A 21,591-nucleotide genomic window follows, 5' to 3' on the forward strand; every position below is an offset into this window, starting at 1 on the left:
CCTTCAACTGGTATGGGACTTTTTGAGAAGGCACGAAATCCTATGACCCTGTACTGTGACCTTGACCTTGAGTCGGCGTCCCGGAAAAGTGAGTTCTGCGTGTTGTTCTGAAAATTACGGTTCAAAAAGGCTATGAAACCTAATTCCGTTAGTAGGCTATGAACGGAATTTGAGACTTAAGACATAATATTGTTATGAACGGATTTTGACACTTAAGATATGATCGGACTATAAACGGACTAAGACACGATCAGACTACGAACCGACTATACCACTACAGACACGATCAGGCTATGAACGGACTATGAGGCTTAAGACACGGTCAGCCTATGCCCTATGAACGGATTATGAGGCTTAAGACACGGTCAGCCTATGCCCTATGAACGGACTATGAGGCTTAAGACACGTCAGGATATGCCCTATGAACGGACTATGAGGCTTAAGACACGATCAGGCTATGAACGGACTATGAGGCTTAAGACACGGTCAGCCTATGTCCTATGAACGGATTATGAGGCTTAAGACACGGCCAGCCTATGCCCTATGAACGGATTATGAGGCTTAAGTCACGATCTGACTATGAGCGGACTATGAGGTTAAAGACATGACCAGAACATGAACGGACTACGAGGCTTAAGACATGATCAGGCTATGAACGGACTGTGTGGCTTAAGACACGATTAGGCTATGAACGGACTATGACACTTAAGACACGATCAGGCTATGAACCGACTATGAGGCTTAAGACACGGTCAGGTTATGAACCGAGTATGAGGCTAAAACATGGTCAGAATATGAACGGACAATGACACCTAAGACACGATCAGGCTACGAACCTACTATGAGGCTTAAGACACGATCAGGTTATGAACCGAGTATGAGACTTAAAACACGATCAGGCTATAAACCGACTATTAGGCTTAGTTTAAACAATATTTTATTATTTTTTAAGCAACATACACATAACATGTACAACAAATTTTTACATGTCAAATACATTATTAGGCTTAAGACATGATCAGACTATGAACGCACTATGAGTAATTAAGACACGATCAGGCTATGAACGGACTAAGAGGCTTTAGACACGATCATGCTATGAACGAACTAGGAGGCTTAGGACACGATCAGGGTATGAACCGACTATGAGGCTTAAAACACGAACCGACTATGAATGGACTATGAGGCGTAAGACACGATTAGGCTATGAATGGACTATGAGGCTTAAGACACGATAGGACTGTAAACGGACTATGAGGCTTAAGATACGATCAGACTGTGAACCGACTATGAGGCTTAAGACAAGATCAGGCTATGATCGGACTTTGAGGTTTAAGACACGATCAGGCTATGAACGGACTATGACACTTCAGACACTATCAGGCTATGAACAGACTATGACACTTAAGACACGATCAGGCTACGAACCGACTATGAGGCTTAAGACACAATCAGGTTATGAACCGAGTATGAGGCTTAAGACACGATCAGACTATGAACAAATTATAAGGCTTAAGCCATGATCAGGTCATGAATTGACTATGAGGTTTAAGACACGACCAGGCTATGAACGGACTATGAGGCTTAAGACACGATCAGACTATGAACGGACTATGAGGCGTGAGACATGATCAGGCTACGAACCGACTATGAGGCTTAAAGACTTGTTTAAGCTGTTACACTAAATCTTTAATCAGAATGTGTCATTAACGCATAACTAGGCAGTGAATCTAGTCATGATCAGGTTGTGAAACTACAATCCTCATGAGACGACAGACTAATCATGTTCAAGATATAATACTATACTTATGATCAGACTGTGGAACTAAAGTTATTATGTAACTGTAACACCAAAATCATGATTAAAGTAATCAAGTAATTGAAGTCATGACTATGCTGTAAAACTCAAGTTATTATTAGGCTATAGGCCAAAAGTCATTAAGCTTTGAAACTAAGGTTATAGTCATATTTAGGATTTGACATCTATGACATGGTAAAAAGCATGCATCGGGAGAACAGAACGCAAGAAACTATGGTCAAAGCTTTGAAAATTTCAACAGCCCTCATTCACACAAGTACTCGTATCTATTAAAAAGAAAAATGAATTCACGATACGAACCTTTTGAAATATATCGCCCTTGTTTATGTTGTCGGACAAGTGTGTTTTGTAGCTGATATTGTTGATGAAAACATGAAGTAACCCTGAAATGTCAATATCGTCTGCCCTAGACTTGTCAGAATATCCTGGTGCATTGATGAAACATTTCGCGATCTCCCAAGGCGCTGAACACCATTTCTGTATATCTGTATTTTTCCAGTTTGGTGAAGGCGGTGTCGATGCGTGATTTGTCAGAATTTCTTCCATAATAACGTCGCATACTTTATCAGGACATCGCTGTTTCTTTGTTTGCAGACAGTTACAGTTGTTCTGACCCCAGTGACACTTGTTTCTGCCGGTATGATCTTTTGTACACGTATGCAATGGTCGCAGGTTTCTAATGCTGCATTGGTTACAGCTGCGGCCGGATATGACATCCTGATTAATTCTCCTGTGTTCTTTTTCAACCACATCATCCGCAAATCCTTTTATACCTTCTTTAAAATATTTAAACGCCAGTACACCTCTCACCCAGTTTCTGTATTTCATATTCTCCAACTCTTCTTGGTGACTCATTTCACAGATATTTTACTTCCAGTTATCCAACTTTCGTTTTCGATGAATTTCTCTTAACATTAAAGAAAACTTTAAATGTTCTGATTATTTACAGATTTTGATTTTATGTTGATTTTCAGTATACATGTACGTAAACTTGTGTATGAGTACACGGTAAATTCAGCTTAAATGAAGAAACATTGTAGAAGATGAAAACGAAAGTATGGCGAAATAAGCGCTTAAAAAGTGATTTATTAGTCGCAATTTCCCGAATCTATATTTGGTTAAACAAGTTCAGTGTAAAGCCTTAATTGTTAAAATCGTTTCTTGTTCCGCATTTTTGAAGTTTAAGCATTCGCCATATACTTGTGATACAAATTGTACTGAATGTATTGTATTATTTAATTGACCTGTCAAAACATGTTTCTGGCTTTCATGTTAATGTTTTGACAGATAAAAGAAATTGTTTAATACATTATCCATGATCAGCTTATAAAGTTTAATATACCAGAAGAGAATGAATAATTCATGCATCTGAATATATATTAAAATAAAATTGTAAAATAGTGTCGTGCTCTAATGCTGTTAAATGGATTAAAAGTTTATCTAAATGTTTACCTCTCCATGTTAGTGATTCATCTCACTATAGTTACTGACATGCGCACAATCGTTATCTATTTGAGGTAGGCCAAAATAAGTTTTAAACAAGTTTGCGATGTCTTCATTTGAATATTCAATAAAATACAAATGATATTTCACTGTTATATAAAATGGGAACAATACACAATAAAAGTAAGATATTGCAAGTTAGTAATCAATCCAAATTTATTTCAGTTAGTACTGGAACTAGTACTTAGCATTTTTATGCATTTTAACCTAACAACGAAATTCTCTTTTTGACAGATTTCCTGTTGACGCTTAAACCCTACGTACTTCTTTGATCCTGTAATATCTTACATCCTTCAGAATAAAAATAGGAGGAGATATGATTTCATAACATGTGAGAGATCTTAAAGCAAATATTATAATGATTTTTGATTTGCATTGGGCATAATCAATACTGACAATATAGTCCGGTTTCTATATTCGAATATAGTACTAGCTTTGTATTTAGCGTGAAAACATAATGGAGTTAATTTTCATCTCAAATATGTAAATAGATATTTTCTCTTTGTGCAGTGATACTTAATTGGTAAATATCTGTTTTGAAACATGTTAATATTTGTTTTGCCTATGTATATCAGATAAACCTGCAGTACATGCAACGTACTTAATCTAGTTACTATATTAAGTTTGAAAATGAATTAGGATAATATGATCTTAAGTCGGACGCGATCGAGAGTCGGACGATTTTGACGGTCTTTTCAATCTTAAAATCAATTTAAGACTGCAAATAGCTTTTAAATTGCCGAATAAGAAACATCTCATTTGTTATGAATTGCCTTTCTTTGTTACATGACACACTTCTGCTCTTTATCTCAATGCAGAACGTTAACAGTACAAATCGCGTGATTTTTAGGCTGGCGATATTCGCCAGACTATTATAACCATATATCGAGTTTCTGTAAAGTTCAGCAGGTGCTGAGACTGACAACACAAAATATAATTTCATGCGCAATTCAAATAGTCCGCCACGTTAATCGGTTTTGCGATAGAGTTGTATAAAGATTGTTAAACTTACCTGTTTCAATAGATCTACTTGCGCAAACATGTTATAATAATGTTTTATTTTTCTAACGGTAAACACTTGAAAGATAACATTAGAAAATATTACATAATGATGGTAAATTAATTCGCCTCCATGAATGAAATGTCTGTATGAATGGAACTAACTCAACGTTTACCGCTTCGTTATAGATTATGACCTCGGTCTATAAGGAGCTAAGTAAACAAACGCTGGTTCCTAGAAACAATCGTCGATATGAATTATACTGCGCATTATTCGACGACCTGACATAACGTGGATAATAAGAAATATGAAATATCAATTAAAATGAACTAATAGTGATATGAGTTATGTCAGGTCTTATATTTAGGGCTTAAGTTTTAAGAATCTATTCTTTCAGATCATTTGTTATAGGTACTAAGGGACGTTATCGCTGCGTGATTGCCACAGTCACTTGATAAGAAACAAATGACCACATTATACCTGTTTTTAGGCTATTTTTACACTAAATTCGTTTTAAACATTCTGACGAATACTGAAAGATATAATGTAAAAAGCGCTTTGTCACCAATTTACTTTAAGGGTGGGAGTGTAGATGTAGCGAGTGTTGTTTAAACACACGTTTCCAACTTTTTTTCAGGTTATATTAAGATAGTGGACCCGTATTAGTAATGTGTAACAATTGCACTAACTTGATACAATCCTGAAGTTAACATATTTCGCACTGTGATTCATCTTTAAATGACTTTTACCGTGTCGTTGTTGTTTGTTTGTTTTTTATTTGTAAATTTTGTATAAGTTATGTATTTTTTTCCTCCAGCTGAAACAAAGACAAATTTCAAAGTGATAGCCGTTGTGCAAAACGATCAAAGAGAATTCATTTTACCAAATATTTTTCTAAATGAAACCTCAAAATATTGCGTAACAATTATAAAACACAAAATAAAATTGGCGACAATTTTTCTGGGGAGCCTCGAGTAAAAGGATTTAATCGGAAAGAAATTAAGCTCCAACTTTTGAAAATTATGGCCTTGCTCTATGCATTCATAAAGAACCATAGGGCAGAAGTAAAACCAACCTACCTACATTTAATCCAAACTTTGTAAAAATAAATGCAAATTCAAGAACTTTTACAAACGTAATTAAGTATTTTTCAAAGATGTCTAAACATTCACTCTTCAGGTCAAATTCATTTTAAACAGCAAGAAATGACTAAGAAATGGCTAATCAAATAAAACATTTCCGCTTTTGTACGAGAGATCAATGATAATATGTCTTAAAAAACAACAGTTTATCTTACTCGAAAAAAGAAAAATAATGAACAATGTTTGGTCCTAGTAGGGTTTGAACCTACGCCCTCCTGAAAAATTAGTTAAAGTAACCTCATGGTAGGAATTGAATACTCTTCAAAAATACATTATTACGGGTACGCCAATTTTCCTAACCATCGTATTAAGGAAGCAACCTGACTAGACAATAATCATTTACAGTCCGGTTTATAGCGGGGTTCGAGCCCAAAATTTCCCCCATACCGACAAGAAAATCGCCCCATTTGATCAATGTTCATACATTCACACATAATGTGTGTGTTGGGTGGGGAGATTGCAGATCGAAATATAGATGTTGTGTTTGTTACCTTTATATTTTATCTGATATTATGTCCCTCAATGTTTATTATCGCTTTGTAAGAAACATATATAAACGGTTATGGCACGCCAATTGTCCAATAATAGCGTTAACCCAGGTTTACGGTAAAAAAGTAGAATTAACAATTACAGATAACAAGGGTTTTCGAACGTAAAAGCAGGTTTTTCTAATACTTACCCATATTTTCGGGCGAAAACACGCCCGTGAACCCAGGTTTCAACTAGGTTTTTCAACTGAACTTTGAATTTCGGCCGTTATTTTAAGTTCACGGGCGTGAACCTACGTTTACGGGAGTATACCAGGGTTCTCGGGTGTAAACCATAGCTTACGAACGTGAACATATGTTAACGATCGAGAACATAGGTTTACGACCGTGAACATGGGTTTACAACCGTAAACATAGGTTAACACTGGTGAACATAGGATAATGACCAAAAACCATAGTTTTGTTCGAGAAACCACGTTTTTCGAAGTTAAACGTACGTTCACGTTCATAAACTAAGTTCATTGTCGTAAACATAGGTCCACGTCCGTATACAATGGTTCTCGGCAATCAAATTATCCAAGAATTACATTCTTTTTCAAAAAAATATGATTATCGAATACTAACATAAATTTTTGAGCGAGCACACAGTATAACGGGCTTAAACTATAGTTTACTCTCTTGGACCCATGTTTACGTCCGATAAACTAGGTTTCTCGATTGAACTTTAACTTGGATGCACAAGTTAAATACCCTATGCTCGCCTTAGTTTAATATGGAAAACCCATAATATCTAAGATTTTGCAAACATCTTTCCGGCACAGTTTTCATTCAGTGTTTTGTGGTAGCCAGCCTTTCTGTACTTTCAGTACTTTGATTAAAAATCAATTCTTTATTTTGCTTTAACCTTGTTTATTTTCTACCAGGAAGTATAACAGACACCTGAAATACAACAAATAGACAGACATGGCATTAATACGAATGAATAAATCATTCTCTTATCATCCTACTCCGTTTTTCACAGGCTGTAGGCGCTAAAATGAATGCTGTCAAATCGATTTAGACTCGGTCAGAGAAAATATTCAATTTGATACAGAGACGGACAGTCTCCGACACATTATCAACATCATATTCAAATCACACCTTTCTTTTGTAGATTTTTTGTAGATAACTTTCATAATTAGAGCTATTTTTCTAATTTACAAACATGAATAGAAGAATAAAAAAGAAACAAAATACAGATCTACGTGTATGTTACCATTTTATTGAGTTTAGATATTTACATGTTGGTTTGCGTACACATTTTGACACCTAGTAAGATTTTATAAAAAACTTTAACATATTCTCTCAACATTTATATAAATACCTTTATTAGATACACGAAACTAGTTAACAATGTAACCTTACTGTTGGTTTGCATTTGACACCTAATAAGAATTGATAAAAACTTTAACATATTTTTTCAACAGTTATACCTTTATTATATACAGGACACTAGTTAACAACTTACTACTAACTTGTGAAAGGATTCAAGAATATGTCTTGGAGGAATGGCCGTGACCTTATACTCTATTTGTTCATATGGACTATTCCATTTAGTGTCTGTCCACATACAATTTTGTCCATTTCGTTGAATGTCGACCCAACTGACGTAAAGACTACTCACATGTATTTGAAATTGTTTTCCGTTTAGTTTAAGAATTAGGCAACAAACGATCCGTAATAATCAAATGGAATACGTTACCTTTGGTTCATGTCGGTCCGTATTAAGCGCTTGTTCTAACTGTCTTAGAAAGAAGTGATGATGTGGTGCACAGTCATACTCAAAAGAACAGTTTAAACTACTTTTCTCCAAAAATTGAAAAAACTGTAAAATGAAGCATAGGTGTATGCTGAAAAGACTTGACAGTTCCAAATTACATGTAATTCACTAGTGAGATAACGAACCCTTCTATAACTGTGTGTTCTTGCTTTTGAAACTACACTGTGTTAATACAGATTTCCAGTGTAATTTTCCCTTTTTTGTCTTACATATAAACATAGAACAAAGTACATGTGATTTTGTCCTTTAAGTAAGAATATTGCAGAATGCGAGACTTGCAAAAGAATTCATTCCGCACATGCAAACTGTGGGTCAACATATTTCCTAAACAATGCGCTTATGAGACATTTTATACTAAGCAACTTGTTGGTTGTAATAGAGTTTTCATGATTATTTTTTATCATAGGGTATGTTTCGTCTGAGATATTGGATATGTGAAAGGGTCTAGTGGCAATGGATGAAAATAAGTATGACGGTCATGCTGATTTGGAAATTTTTGGTAGCATTCATATTTCAACAGGTACCATTGTATTTCAAGCGTACTATTCATTTTAATCATCTTAACGGACAAATGAAAAAAAGAAGCAAGGTAAACCAGGCAATAACAGCATGCTTTATTTTACAAACAGAAAACAAACAGGTGTAACAATATTCCTTCGGAGTGGTCTTCCCTTTCCGCTAGGCGAGTATAGTAAGTAGTAATAAACAAGTTGTACTTACACCATCTTTTGTTTTCTGTTTCACTAGATTTGATAACAATGCAAAGATTGCATCAAAAAATGGTGGCTCATTGTATAAAACGAGACCTTTCATTCTTGCTGGCAAGGAATTCTGAAAATAAAGTTGATAGTTTGTACATACGATGTATAATAAATAGATATAAAGTACGCTTTCACTCTATAAGTTTTCTTACGTTCACATCCATTTAGTACTTGTAATATGTTCCTAATTGTGAAATGTAATTGTAATGTAATTTCCAAAATAAATATGTTTAAAATATATACGAGCTAGTACTTTACTCTTCCAGCGGGAACATATTCTTAATCCAATAAATTTTATGAGATGTTTATAATTCTTACTAGTTCTGACTTCAAAATATGCTTCATATCAGGGTCACTCAAAATAGAAGGCTCTGGAATCGCGCTATATAAATGCTTATCTCTGGGATTTGTCATTTTTAGCTCGACTATTCGAAGAATAAGTAGAGCTATCCTACTCCCCACGGCGTCGGCGTCGGTGTCGGCGTCGGCGTGGGTGTCGGCGTCTCACCTTGGTTAAGTTTTTCGTACCATTCCACATTTTGACAAAGTCTTTTGAGATAAAACTTTGAAACTTTCAACACTTGTTTACCATCACCATGGCCAGTTATAGGCAAGAGCACATGACTCCATCAGGGATTTTGGCTGAATTATGGCCCCTTTTGACTTAGAAATCATGGTTAAGTTTTTCGTACCAGTTCATATTTTGACAAAGTCTTTTTAGATAAAGCTTTGAAACTTTCAGCACTTGTTTACCATCACCATGTCCAGTCATAGGCAAGAGCACATAACTCCATCAAGGAGTTTGACTGAATTATGGCCCTTTTTGACATAGAAATCTGGGTTAAGTTTTTCGTACCAGTTTATACTCGGTTATTACCTGAACATGTTAGATGATATTTTTGTCAAAAATGTGAAAAATATTGTAATGTATAAAGTCTTTGATGTAGATCTACAGTGTACTGCATTTCAGTCTATTAGAGTTCAACCAGAGTTCAACCAGGGACAGCTCGCCCGGTAGAGCGTTGGTCTACGGATCTCAGGGTCGTGAGTTCGATCCTCGGGCGGGGCGTATGTTAGAGTTCAACAAGGGTCCATTGTAGGCTACTCGTATATGAATGCATACATAGAGAGTAAATGCCAAATGTATATTCGGAAATAAACCATTTCATACAGAGTAAATGACATAATAAAGGGAAGTATATTATTTTGACACATACAATTGAGAGCTTTGTTGCAGTGATGAAAAATCAGTAATATCTATATGGGTCTCTCTCATTAATAGCTGCTGGATAAAAAAACAAAAAACAAACAAACAAAAATAACAACAACAACAACAACAAAACAAACAAAAACACAACAAAATGAGCATTGTCTATGCATTGCCCTATCGAAAGGGAGAATACGATATTAGTAAGATACAGTATATGTTAGATGTAGTAATGACTTTGTACCTTTTACATCGCTTGCGATTAAACTTAACTGGACATGGATGTATAATATATGTTTTAGTATGACTAGCCGGTGCTAGCCATGGCGGGTTGCACATTTCATTAAAAGTCATGAACAGACTCATCCGAACCAAATCTGCTACTACTTTGTTTAGTTGCTTTTTATGCTCCCAAACGTCTTTGAAGCTGTAATTGTATTCCCATACTAAAATTCAGTGTAGTTATATCTTCTGACCTTTTTTGGAATCATGGAGTCAATTGAATAAATGTGTATAACAGAGTTCAGGATCCTTGCTGTTCGCTTTCAAAGCCTGTTGTAATGAGAGAAACCATTAGCGAACAGAATGCATCCGCGCAGTCTGGTCTGGATCCATGCTGGTCGCAAAGCCACTATGTTGGTTTTCTCATGGCGCGGCTCATTTGTTGCTTTTTTGTTTTTGTTTTGGGGTGTAGAGTCGTACCGACACAATGTAGATTATAATGCGATTTTTTACAAGCTTGTGACTGTATAGAAAGACCCCAGATGCCCCTACTTGTATTTTTTCATCTTGGGCGAGCACCTGGGTAGAATCACGTATCTTCCGTAAGCCTGTTAATTGAATGGCTTGCTCACACTCCGATTCGAAGTCAGAGACCTTACCACTCGCCCACGGATGGCCCTGAACCAGTACCTTAATATTTTGAATTTTAACAAACTTTTCGTCAAAGTCATTAACGAGGTATTTTTCGCAAATTAAATGAATTTTCAAATTATCAACTGCCACTTTGATACATGTAACATAAAGCTATCATGCAGATAAATTTAAAAAAGTATTCATTCATAAAAAACTATCAAACGACTTCGTGTTTGCCATAAACAAGTGCGATACAGAGAATTGTCCTCTTCTAAAACCTGGAAAACAGTGATTATTTATTTTCTATATATAATAATGGTCCCAACATGTCTACTTCTAGATAAGTGCTTTCTGTGTTCGTTTTTTTTTTAAATTAAGGACTACTAATATGATGTTAAATTATACGCTACTCTAGTTCTTTGACAAACAGTGCCGGTTGCTACACTGTAATTCACATCAAACTAAAGACTGAAAAAAAAAAGAGAAAAAGACACAACGAGTTAAGTGCGCGTATTAAGTGTAGAATAACAAATCCATGTCATAGAATTAACAGAGAACTGGCTTTCTAAGTATTTTTTGTGTATTTGGTTTTGGTTACGTTGACACAATTAAGATCATACGGCGACTTTCCAGGCCTAACGGCAGAGGAAGACCCCGTATATCCGTCCATACAATATTTCAGGCACAAGCGGATGCCCAGATAGTTTGTCGGTTACCCCACATTAAAGAATTTTAAATCCTTTTGAATTTCTAATTTTAAATAAATTGACTTTTTAAATACAATCTATTGATCATATACACAGAAACGCTTTGAAAATAAACACGATCGTAACTCCGGATAACACTACAATGTAGTTGTTTGGATCATATTTTCTGGACCTTAGATAACCTAGCACTTATATCACTTTAAAGCGGCATGCCTCCAGATCGTTCGACAACAAAAAAAATAAATATTTTTTTTAGATATCTTGAAATAATTGCTATATTTCTTAAGAAGGCTTTAAAACTTAATTACTGACAAACTTTGTGTTACGGAAACACATAAGAATTTGCTGTTTTTACTACTTTTTACGATGAAAATCGAAAAGCATTTGTCACGCTTTTACGACCACCCTTGGACAAATAACAAGGCCAACATAAAATTGCTTGATTGACATTATAGTATTGAATAACTTATTGATATCATGTGTAATTAAGGACAAATTATATAATTAACTTACAGCATGCCATGTACTCAGTACGGAAATATATAATAGTTTAGCATATTGTATAAGTATATATATTCTTTATTAAAGTCTCATTCTTGCATACATTATACAGTCATAAAAACAAACATAGTTTATACACTATAAAAAATTTGCAAGACCATTCTTCAGCAGAATTATAAGAGACTATCAATATTCACATAATTAGTAAAACTATGAAATACAATTTGCTCTAGTAATTAAGTTTAAAAACTTGAGCTGATGGTGCTAATCCTGACTTAACTATCTAACCCGAGCAAGCCTAAAAACTGCCATAAGAAATTTACATAAAAGTGATTAGCAAAACTGGCACAAAAATGCACAGCTTAAAGACTGGATGTAAAATATCAATTATTACCCCTGATCAGATCAGGCATAAACTGATTAGCACCATCCTCTCAAACTATATACACTTAAATTTCCAAATATGACTACATTATCTGCAATACTGTAGATATATTACACAGTGAGGTTACCAATCAAAAGAAAAAAGGAGAATCTGTAGATTTCGTTAGTATAAATTATGACTGAGACAAGGGAATTAACTTTCATAATTCAAATGAAGAAGTTACGGGTGATTTATTTCCCCTGATAACAACAAAAAATGATAAAGTTAACTTTTCAGTAATAGATAACCACACTGCAGCTCCATGAATATCTAAAATAAAACCTTTAAAGCTCCTATAATTGGGGCAAGTACAATAGCTCTACTTTCTTGGACAGTCAATCTTAATATATCACCGGCTGTCCAGAGACATCACAACTTGAATATTTGAAACACTTGAATTAAATAATACCAAAATGTTTCATACATTCAAGCTTGAAGAGAGAGAGAAAGGAGGAACAGTCTCTATATACACAATTAGCTTTGAAACAATAATGTTTCATATCAAGTAGAAGCTAATATAGTCTATACTTGTTTACTTACAATAAACTGAAAACGCCCCATAAAACATAAAAAAGAAAAAAGAAACTATCTTACTACTTGAATGGAGTATTATACCAATCTTATTTATCTCCCTTACAATACAACCTCAATCTGCCAAATATTCAAATATATCCCATTCAAAAAGTAAAGATCATGAATGCACTTTGTTTTGTTAACTATAATATAGGAGTTGTGTTCTAGCTTCTAATATAAGGTAGCAGGATTTTGCAGCAGTTTTAACAATATCAGTATTTAAAAAAAGATAAAATTTAACTTATGCTCGTCTGACAAATTAGTAAAGCGATTACAAATCTCTGTCGCTTTTTTCAAAAAGTTCACTTCTGATAATATCATATGCTGGACAGTGTAATATTACATGTATCTCATTTTCTACGCTATTACTACAAACTGGACATATCCTATCATTTACCGAAAGTCTTTCATAACGTCCAGTCTCCAATCTGATAGGCGCTACACCACAACGAAATTTTGCTAACGCTGATCTGTGCTTATATGACATTAATTAAAACTTTAACATATTCTTCAGTGTCATACACAAATTTAAAATTCCTATAGGTCCTTAGTTTGTTAGAACCTGTACCACTTGTACTACTTAATGTATGAAGGGACTCTATCCAATAATCTAAATATTCATTCATGACATGTTTTTAAACTTTATCTAATAATGCTTTTTTATGTAAATGTACATTTTCAACACCAATATATTCTGCACATTGATATTTTCTGAGAAGTTCTACAACATTAAAATTCCAATTTTTACAATTCCTGCCAGAGATTCTCTGACAATAATTAAAAACAAGCTTATTTGTTCTATTATCATTCATACTTGACAATCTACACCATACGTTAATAACACACTTTAATTGTTTGGCAAATGTACAGTCCCAGCCCATGTCACCAGCAACAGCAGAGTTTGGCGTATACCTTCCTGTCCCCAGAAAGAAGCGCATAGCCCTATTCTGTACTGCATCGATACAGGAAAACCTTTTTGTACCCCATATTGAGGCGCCATATGCGATTACTGGCCAGACCAGTGAGTCATATAATTTGGTATAAACTTTATAAGGCATTCCCCCAATACTCTTTGCAATAAGGAGTCCCAAAGCTCTGCCAGCTGCCTGTGACACAAACTTGGCTGTTATCTTATAATCCAAATATTCATTTAAGGTTATCCCCAGATATGTATATTTATCTGTGTATTCAATTGCATTATCATTATATCTGAAAATATATTGTGACCTAGGCACAGACTGTGTTATAAAATGCATAACATTACTTTTAGACAAATTTACATTCATATGATTGTCTTTACACCACTGACCTAAAATATTGAGCATAGTTTGAAGACTAGTCTCATCTTCAGCAAGTAACACTATATCATCAGCATACATTAAAATTGACAGCTTTTAATTTTCTCCAATGTCAATTCCACGACCTGAAGCATTAATTTGTACAGCTAGGTCATTTATAAAACAGTTAAACAGCACAGGCGATAAAATACAACCTTGACGGAGACCTATTTTAACGTCAAACCATTCAGACACATAACCATTTAGCTTAATACATGACTTAACATTATCATAAATAGAGACGACAGCTTTTAGCATCCGATTACTGACTCCCATATGAACCAAACGTCTCCATAAAAGAGAGCGGTCAATTGTGTCGTATGCTTTTTTAAAATCTATATAAGCTACAAACGTGGCAGATTTACTTTTAAGCCGAGACTCAATAATAGATGTTAAAGTTGACACTTGATCTATTGTTCCCCTCTCTTTTCTGAAGCCGTTCTGTTCATCACATAATAAATCGTTGTTTTCTAACCATTTACACAGTCTATCATTTAACACCGAACAGTATAACTTATACATTGCTGGGGCTAGAGTTATTCCCCTATATGCCATAGGATCTCTAGGATCTGTAGAACCTGATTTTGGTATAGGGTTTATCATACCTTTCCCCCAGTCGGTAGGAATTTTACCAGTTTCAAAACACACATTGAAAAGTCTATGTAGAACTGTAATAGCCACCCTATTTTTATACATTTCATACGGAATACCATCTATACCACAGGCTTTGTTTTTTCCAGCCTTGGAGACTGCCCTATCAACCTCAAGAATCGATATATTACTGTTTAAGTCTGACCTGTCCGTATCATCGGACCCATAATTTATACTATTTATATCAAAATTTTCAACACTATTATTTGTAGGTGGTAAAACAGCATGCAAGGATTCAAAACATTTTTTCCAGTGCTGCAAAACATGATCAGGGTTGCGATCATATGACCCATCTTCATTTACAATTTCAAGTGGAATATTTTTTTCTTTATCATAAGCAACTCCAACTTTCCCAATAGACTTCCAAAACTTACCCTGATCATTTTCTACATTGCATAACATATCTTCTTGTAATCTAAACCAATAACTTCTCTTAGCTTTTTGTACAGCTCTACTAAAAATCTTTCTACAGACAGTATATTCAACCTTCAAACGTTTTTTGGTATTAGGAATATTGCAACCTAACCATTTTTTCTCTGATGCACATACTTTATTCCATAATTCAGTCAACTCGTCAGACCACCATTGTTTTCCAACCCTTCTTTTCTTATTTGATACTGAACTATCATACACAACTGTCTTATGGCGTATTTTTTGTATCATATCAGTCTTAATACCAATACAAAGTTTCTTATATGCCTTGTCAATACATTGTTGTGAACGAAAACTTTGTTCAAGTTCATTTACAGACTGAATTAAATCACTTACAACATTATCATCATGCATGAAGTCACCCGGTATTTTGTCTGTAAAAAACTTTACTTGTTCAACTGGTTTAACAGACGACTGAACTTCTAGTTCATTGCTAAAGTTATGAGAAATATTCCAAATTAAGATAGAATGATCAGGGACACTAGTTGGCTGTTGAACATTGGCCTGTTGCAACAGATCAGATACCCGTAATACATTAAAGTCTGTAAATAAATGCAAATCAGTATGACTGACCAAGCAATAGTCAACAACAGAGGCGCCCTGAGGTCTTATACACGTAAAATCATTTCCAATATGATTTCTTCCGTTTAATATACAAAAATTTGAGCTAATTAAAAAATCTATAAAAATATCACTATACTCATTAGAAGTAAAATCTACTACATTTCTCATTGGTATTTCATCTATACCCTCAATAAAATCAGGTTCATCACCACATCGACTATTAAAATCTCCGCATAAAAACACAGCGTAACTTACAACATGTGTACATACAGAAATACTAGTATATAATAGTTCAGTATTGCATAACTAATTTACCACATTAAAAATTATATATGAAATAATACAAATTAATTTAGAATTAAAATAATTTCATTTATTTTTTCTCAATATTGTCGTCTGCGTTTCAGTCGTCTGCTTTACCTATTCATTACTATTATACGGGTTTAGTTATACCTGAATGAGCACGGCTGGTTCCTACTGAACGTATTGGTACCACTGCCTACAGTGCATATAAAAACAGGAAAACTCGTGTTCTCCTTCCCTTTTGCTAGCTACACACTAACTTTGACGTACGAATTTTGAGATAGTAAAATGCCACGCGGACGTCGTAGGCGGGAAGCTACACCCCCAAGGGTGCTTAGAAATAGGAGGCCGCAGGTGCAGGAGCCAGCCGTACCGCAGCGGCACGAACGCCGGAATCTACGTGGACAGGGGCCACAGGTGCTGGAGCCAGCCGCACCACAACGGCAGGAACGCCGGAACCCTCGTATACAGGGGCCGCAGGTGCAGGAGCCAGCCGCACCACAGCAGGAAGAACCACAACGACAGGAGGCGCTTGAGGGAAGCCCCAGAGCCCAGGGGGACAGACGGAGTACAGGCCGTGGCCAGAAGCGGACACATGAGACATTAGAGGAGGACGCTTTGGATGACAGAGTCAGGCAGTCGAACTCTGGTAGGTCTAATTTTGGTAATTTTATTGACTTTGAACAAATAATTCAAGATGCTCAAATTGTTCCAAATGATAGGCCGAGTATGAGTACTAGTACACAGAATACTGCTAGTAATCTTGCGGGGTGTGGTGTGAATTTGAATTCTAATTTTACTGAAACTTCAGGTACCACAAACACATTACCCATATTACGCTTGGCCGACGATGACTTAGCGGCACACGTGCCCGCTTCTCTTAAACAAAAAATTTGTCGTGGGGAATACATATATATAAATTTAGCTTTACTTCTAAAAGGAGCCGTTGAGCTGTCTGAGTTTTGCAAGGGTTCAGTGTTTAAACTTAATAGTGACGGACACATTGAGTCGGCACAAAAAGAATGCAGAGAACAGATTCAGTGCATAGAAAAATGGACCAATGCCTTTATTATTTACGCTTCGGTTTACCTCTCCAATCATTCAGATAGAATTTACGAACTGCTTCATTACATGTATAACATACGAGACTGTGCATTACGTCAGGGTGGTCTAGCTTGGAAGTCATATGACGAGCAGTTCCGTCTACGTCAGGCCATCTCCCCTATGTCATGGTCGAAAATTAATAATGATCTTTGGTGGCGCTGTATTCAGGTTAAACCAGCGCTTGGGAATCAGTCAAATACGTACAGGTACACCTGTAATGAATTCAACATCGGCAGATGCACGTGGCCGAGTTGTAAATTCTCTCACGCATGTTCTAAATGTTCGGGTCCTCACCCTGAAATTTACTGTACTAGAAAAAATGCATCAAACGGTCAAGGGCCACTTTCACTTCGGTCCTCCTTGCAGATTTTCTCGACCAGGGTTTGGGGGTCGTGGACGAGGTAGAGGTCAGTTTAAACAATGAATCCCCCAAAATTTCATCTCGCACAGAATTTATGGATATGGCGAAATCACCAATTAACATTTCAGTTCTTAAACGCTATTTAAAATTTTATGATAAAAAAGAGGCGGAATTCTTACTTAACGGGTTTTTGTTTGGGTTTCCCGTTCAATACAGAGGACCGCGTGCTGCCCGGGATTCTAATAATCTCCGCTCTACTGATTTAAACCCTGAGTTGATACGTCAGCAAATAAATAAGGAAATGAAAGCAGGCCGAGTCGCCGGCCCTTTTAAAGAGCGCCCTCTACCAAATCTTATTGTTTCACCAATAGGTTTAGTCCCCAAAAAGACTCCTGGTGAGTTTAGAATGATACACCATTTGTCATACCCGCCAGGACAGTCGGTCAATGATTTTATTGATCCAGCTATTTGCACGGTTCAGTACACGAGTTTTGATCAGGCAGTTAAAATGGTTCAAGATTTAGGACGTAACTGTAAATTATTTAAAGCAGACATTAAGAGCGCATACCGCCTGATTCCTATAAAGCCAGCAGACTTCGAACTTCTTGGTTTTTCTTTTGATGGAAATTATTATTTTGACAAAGCATTACCGTTTGGCGCTTCAATTAGCTGCATTACTTTTGAAAGGTTCTCTAGGTTTTTGGAATTTGGTATAAAATCAAAATTGACGTCGGCAAAATTAATACATTATCTTGACGATTTTCTGGACGGGGATAGAAATTTGGAGTCATGCAGTCAGGCCCTTAGTATATTTGAAAACACCATGTCAGATCTAGGTGTCCCGCTGGCGACCGAAAAGACTGAAGGACCACGGAAGTCTTAGTGTTTTTAGGTCTTGAACTAGATTCTAATAAAATGGTCGTACGAATTCCAGCCTCGAAATTAGCGGAAGTTGTTCAGAAAATCAAAGAATTATTGGCCCATCCGAAATCGACACTTAAAAAAGTCCAGTCTTTGATTGGATCACTGAATTTTTGCTGCAGGGTGATAGTAGTGGGACGCCCGTTTTGTCGCCGCTTGATAAATTCAACCTGCGGTCTTACAAAACCATATCAACACATAAGAGTTAAAAAAGAAATAAGATTAGATTGGTCAATGTGGTTGTTATTTTTGAATAACTACAATGGCGTTTCAGTCTTCCATGACCGATATTGCGTCACAAATGAGAATGTACAACTGTTCACAGATAGTGCAGGGGCAGAAAATTTGGGCTTCTGCATATATTTTCAGGGTCACTGGTCTCAAGCGAAATGGCCCGAGTCATGGCATGCACGGGGGTTTACTTCAGATATTACACTGTTAGAATTATTCCCAATTCTGTAGCAGTTTTTATTTGGGGACCAGAGCTGGTTAATAAGGAAATCAAATTCCACTGTGACAATATGGCGGTTTTCAGTATACTTAATAAACTTTCATCTAAGTCCGAATTAGTCATGCGCCTGGTCAGACTTTAAACTTTACAGTGTATGAGGTTAAACATCCTTATTAAAGCTGCCCATCTTCCAGGCCGATGTAATGATATCTGTGATTCAATATCTCGATTTCAGACAACCAGATTCAGAAAACTAGCCCCAAATGCGGACTGGGAACCCCATCCGGTTCCGGAATTCCTATGGAGTGTCTTCGATCTAGAGCTCGAACACTGTTACAGACGGCTATAGCACCAAATTCACATTTAACATATAGTAATGCCATCAATGCCTTCGAAAAGTTTAGAAGTGTATATCATTTACGCTCTCAATGGCCTGCACCTGTACAAGACGTTGTTTTATTCATAGCATATTCTTTTGAAAAGGGGCAGTCACCCAAGACGATTTCTACATACGTGGCTGGTTTAAATTATTTTCATAAACTTCACGGTTTTTATGATTTACTGAGTGTTTTCATAATAAGTAAATTATTAGAAGGATGTCGTAGAAATCGCCCTACACGGGACAATAGGGCCCCCTTGACTAAAGACAAATTGATTACTGTGGGTAATGTTTTACCGACAATATGCTATACTGATTACGAACCAAATTATTTCTTGCTTTATTTACTACAGCTTATTTTGGTTTGTTTCGGGTGAGCGAACTCGTTCCCACTTCTAAAACGTATACACAAAGAGTTATTCAGCGGTCGGATGTAACATTAATTGAAACAAAGTATGTAATCATTCATCTTTATTTTACTAAAACTAATCAAACAGGAAATCAGATCACATTAAAACTGCCAACGGACACAGGCATCACATGCCCAGTCCGAGCGCTATCAGAATTTCTAAAAGTCAGACCCACTGTAGGAGGTCCGCTATTCATTCATCGTGACGGCAGATTTGTCACAATGTCACAATTTGTAGCTGTATTAGATAAATGTATTATAGGATCTGGTATGTGCGACGGATCCCGTTATAAAACACACAGCTTTAGAATTGGTAGGGCTACTGATCTAGCAACACAGGGCATACCATCAGAGACAATTATGAGGCTGGGTCGATGGTCTTCCAATTGTGTTAATTTATATATTCGCAATTAAACTTTCCTGTCTAAATAAAGAAAAGATTTCTAAAAATAGCTCACTGGCGCGAACGTTATAGAGAAACAATGGACAACATAGTTACATGTATATGTCGACTTATTTACTGAAATAATGTTGATTTTCACTGTATAGATGTATGGGTCCTTGGGGACTCAATCCCCTACTGGGCTGGTGTCCGAGCGAGGGAGACGGGAAAAGAACACCTTCGTCTCAATGGACTGACGGTAGAGTGGCTAGGTGTGATAGGCCTTCACCGGAGCGAATTGAGAAACCAAATAGAAGCAAAGGTTCTGTTTTCTTCTCCCCCGTCTATTATTATTTTACATTTAGGGGGGAACGACATTACGTCGTCTACCACCGTACAAATCAAAATTATCATACGTGAGGAAATAACCTATTTACGTGAAGCCTTCCCTGAAGCAACACTTATATGGGTAGATATATTACCTAGGCGCACATGGAGGGGGGCTACAAATCTTAAAACCATTGAGAAAAAACTACTCAGATTAAACAGGTTAGGGCGGCAGCTGGTCCTCTCTTCTGGAAAGGCAGACATTGTGAAACCAGATATTGATACAGAAACAACTTTTTTTCGAGGGAACGGTGTCCACCTTAATGATGTAGGCTTAGAATTCTATCTTGACTTTTTAAGAGATGCCATATTAAGGAATACTTCTTAAAGCCCAGCTCCGCGGCTATTCTAATTCTAGGGTGTGTATGCAACTGATAATTACAATAGGTAACAGTTGATGGCCGCGCACGCTAAACCAAAGATAATTAAGTAGAATTTTATATAAACTGGCTGACTTTATTTTGATAGGCGCACTATTTATGCCTTTAAAGTGACAATTTAAGGTTAAAAGGTAGGACCGGAGCAGGTCTTTAAGATCGGGAGAATTTTGGCGGATAAATTTTAGAAATTTATTGTGGCGGAAAATTCTGTCGACCGGGAGGTGAACGGACTCAAGTTTAAAATGTCGCCTATTTATTTGCTTCGAGAGATATGTTGCCACTTAGCACTCGCTCTATTGTGACCGTGTGTGGAAAGGTTTTTTTGCCCTAGTACTTGGCAATACCTACTTAGCTTTGCTTCCTTGCTTAGAAAGGTGTTGATCTGCGTTGCATAGCCATAGCGTTCCTTACATTCTGGATCGGGTTGCCGATACCACCTACTGCTTGGAGTCAACCAGAGTAGATGGGTCGGCGATTTGATGCTGGAATATTGACCGATATTTCGCAGTTACATATGTATTTCACCTCTTAGCAAACAGTGGTCACTTTGCAAATCGATTTATACGTTGCTTGCCTTGCTGTTAGCTGTATGGTACTACCTTGCCTTGCCTTGCATTGCCTAGCCTTTTAATCGACGTGGGTTGTGGGTTCGACCCCTTAACGGAGTGACCCGTGGGGATCGGACTTATGACTTTTGCGTTGTTAGATTGGAATGATTGATGGCGGGGTTC

General features: G+C 36.4%; 3 protein-coding genes across 3 annotated transcripts in view; 1 reads left to right on the forward strand and 2 right to left on the reverse strand.

Moving 5' to 3' along the window:
• Positions 1 to 3,310, reverse strand: part of LOC128554274 (uncharacterized) — a 34,285-nt gene extending 30,975 nt beyond the window's left edge. Inside the window, exons 1-2 of the mRNA XM_053535531.1 lie at positions 3,272 to 3,310; positions 2,120 to 2,726 (exon numbers count right to left, since the gene is read on the reverse strand). Coding sequence (XP_053391506.1) covers positions 2,120 to 2,674 — 555 coding nt within the window. The 5' untranslated portion in view covers positions 2,675 to 2,726; positions 3,272 to 3,310. The remainder of the gene's footprint in view (positions 1 to 2,119; positions 2,727 to 3,271) is intronic.
• Positions 3,311 to 14,193: 10,883 nt separating this feature from the next.
• Positions 14,194 to 16,211, reverse strand: LOC128554275 (uncharacterized). The gene is made up of 2 exons (XM_053535532.1): positions 16,204 to 16,211; positions 14,194 to 16,033 (listed from the first exon to the last, which is right to left on the reverse strand). The coding sequence occupies exons 1-2, from the start codon at positions 16,209 to 16,211 to the stop codon at positions 14,194 to 14,196; spliced, it is 1,848 nt and encodes a 615-aa protein (XP_053391507.1).
• Positions 16,127 to 19,664, forward strand: LOC123530881 (uncharacterized; the record flags this gene model as incomplete). Its single annotated transcript, XM_053535533.1, has 2 exons — positions 16,127 to 16,735; positions 19,159 to 19,664. Coding segments are annotated over exons 1-2 (867 nt in total), but the record flags the coding sequence as incomplete, so codon positions are not given.
• Between the last annotated feature and the right edge of the window lie 1,927 nt (positions 19,665 to 21,591).

The sequence above is a fragment of the Mercenaria mercenaria genome, unplaced genomic scaffold, assembly GCF_021730395.1.
Source record: "Mercenaria mercenaria strain notata unplaced genomic scaffold, MADL_Memer_1 contig_4894, whole genome shotgun sequence".
NCBI classification, from domain to species: Eukaryota; Metazoa; Mollusca; class Bivalvia; order Venerida; family Veneridae; genus Mercenaria; species Mercenaria mercenaria.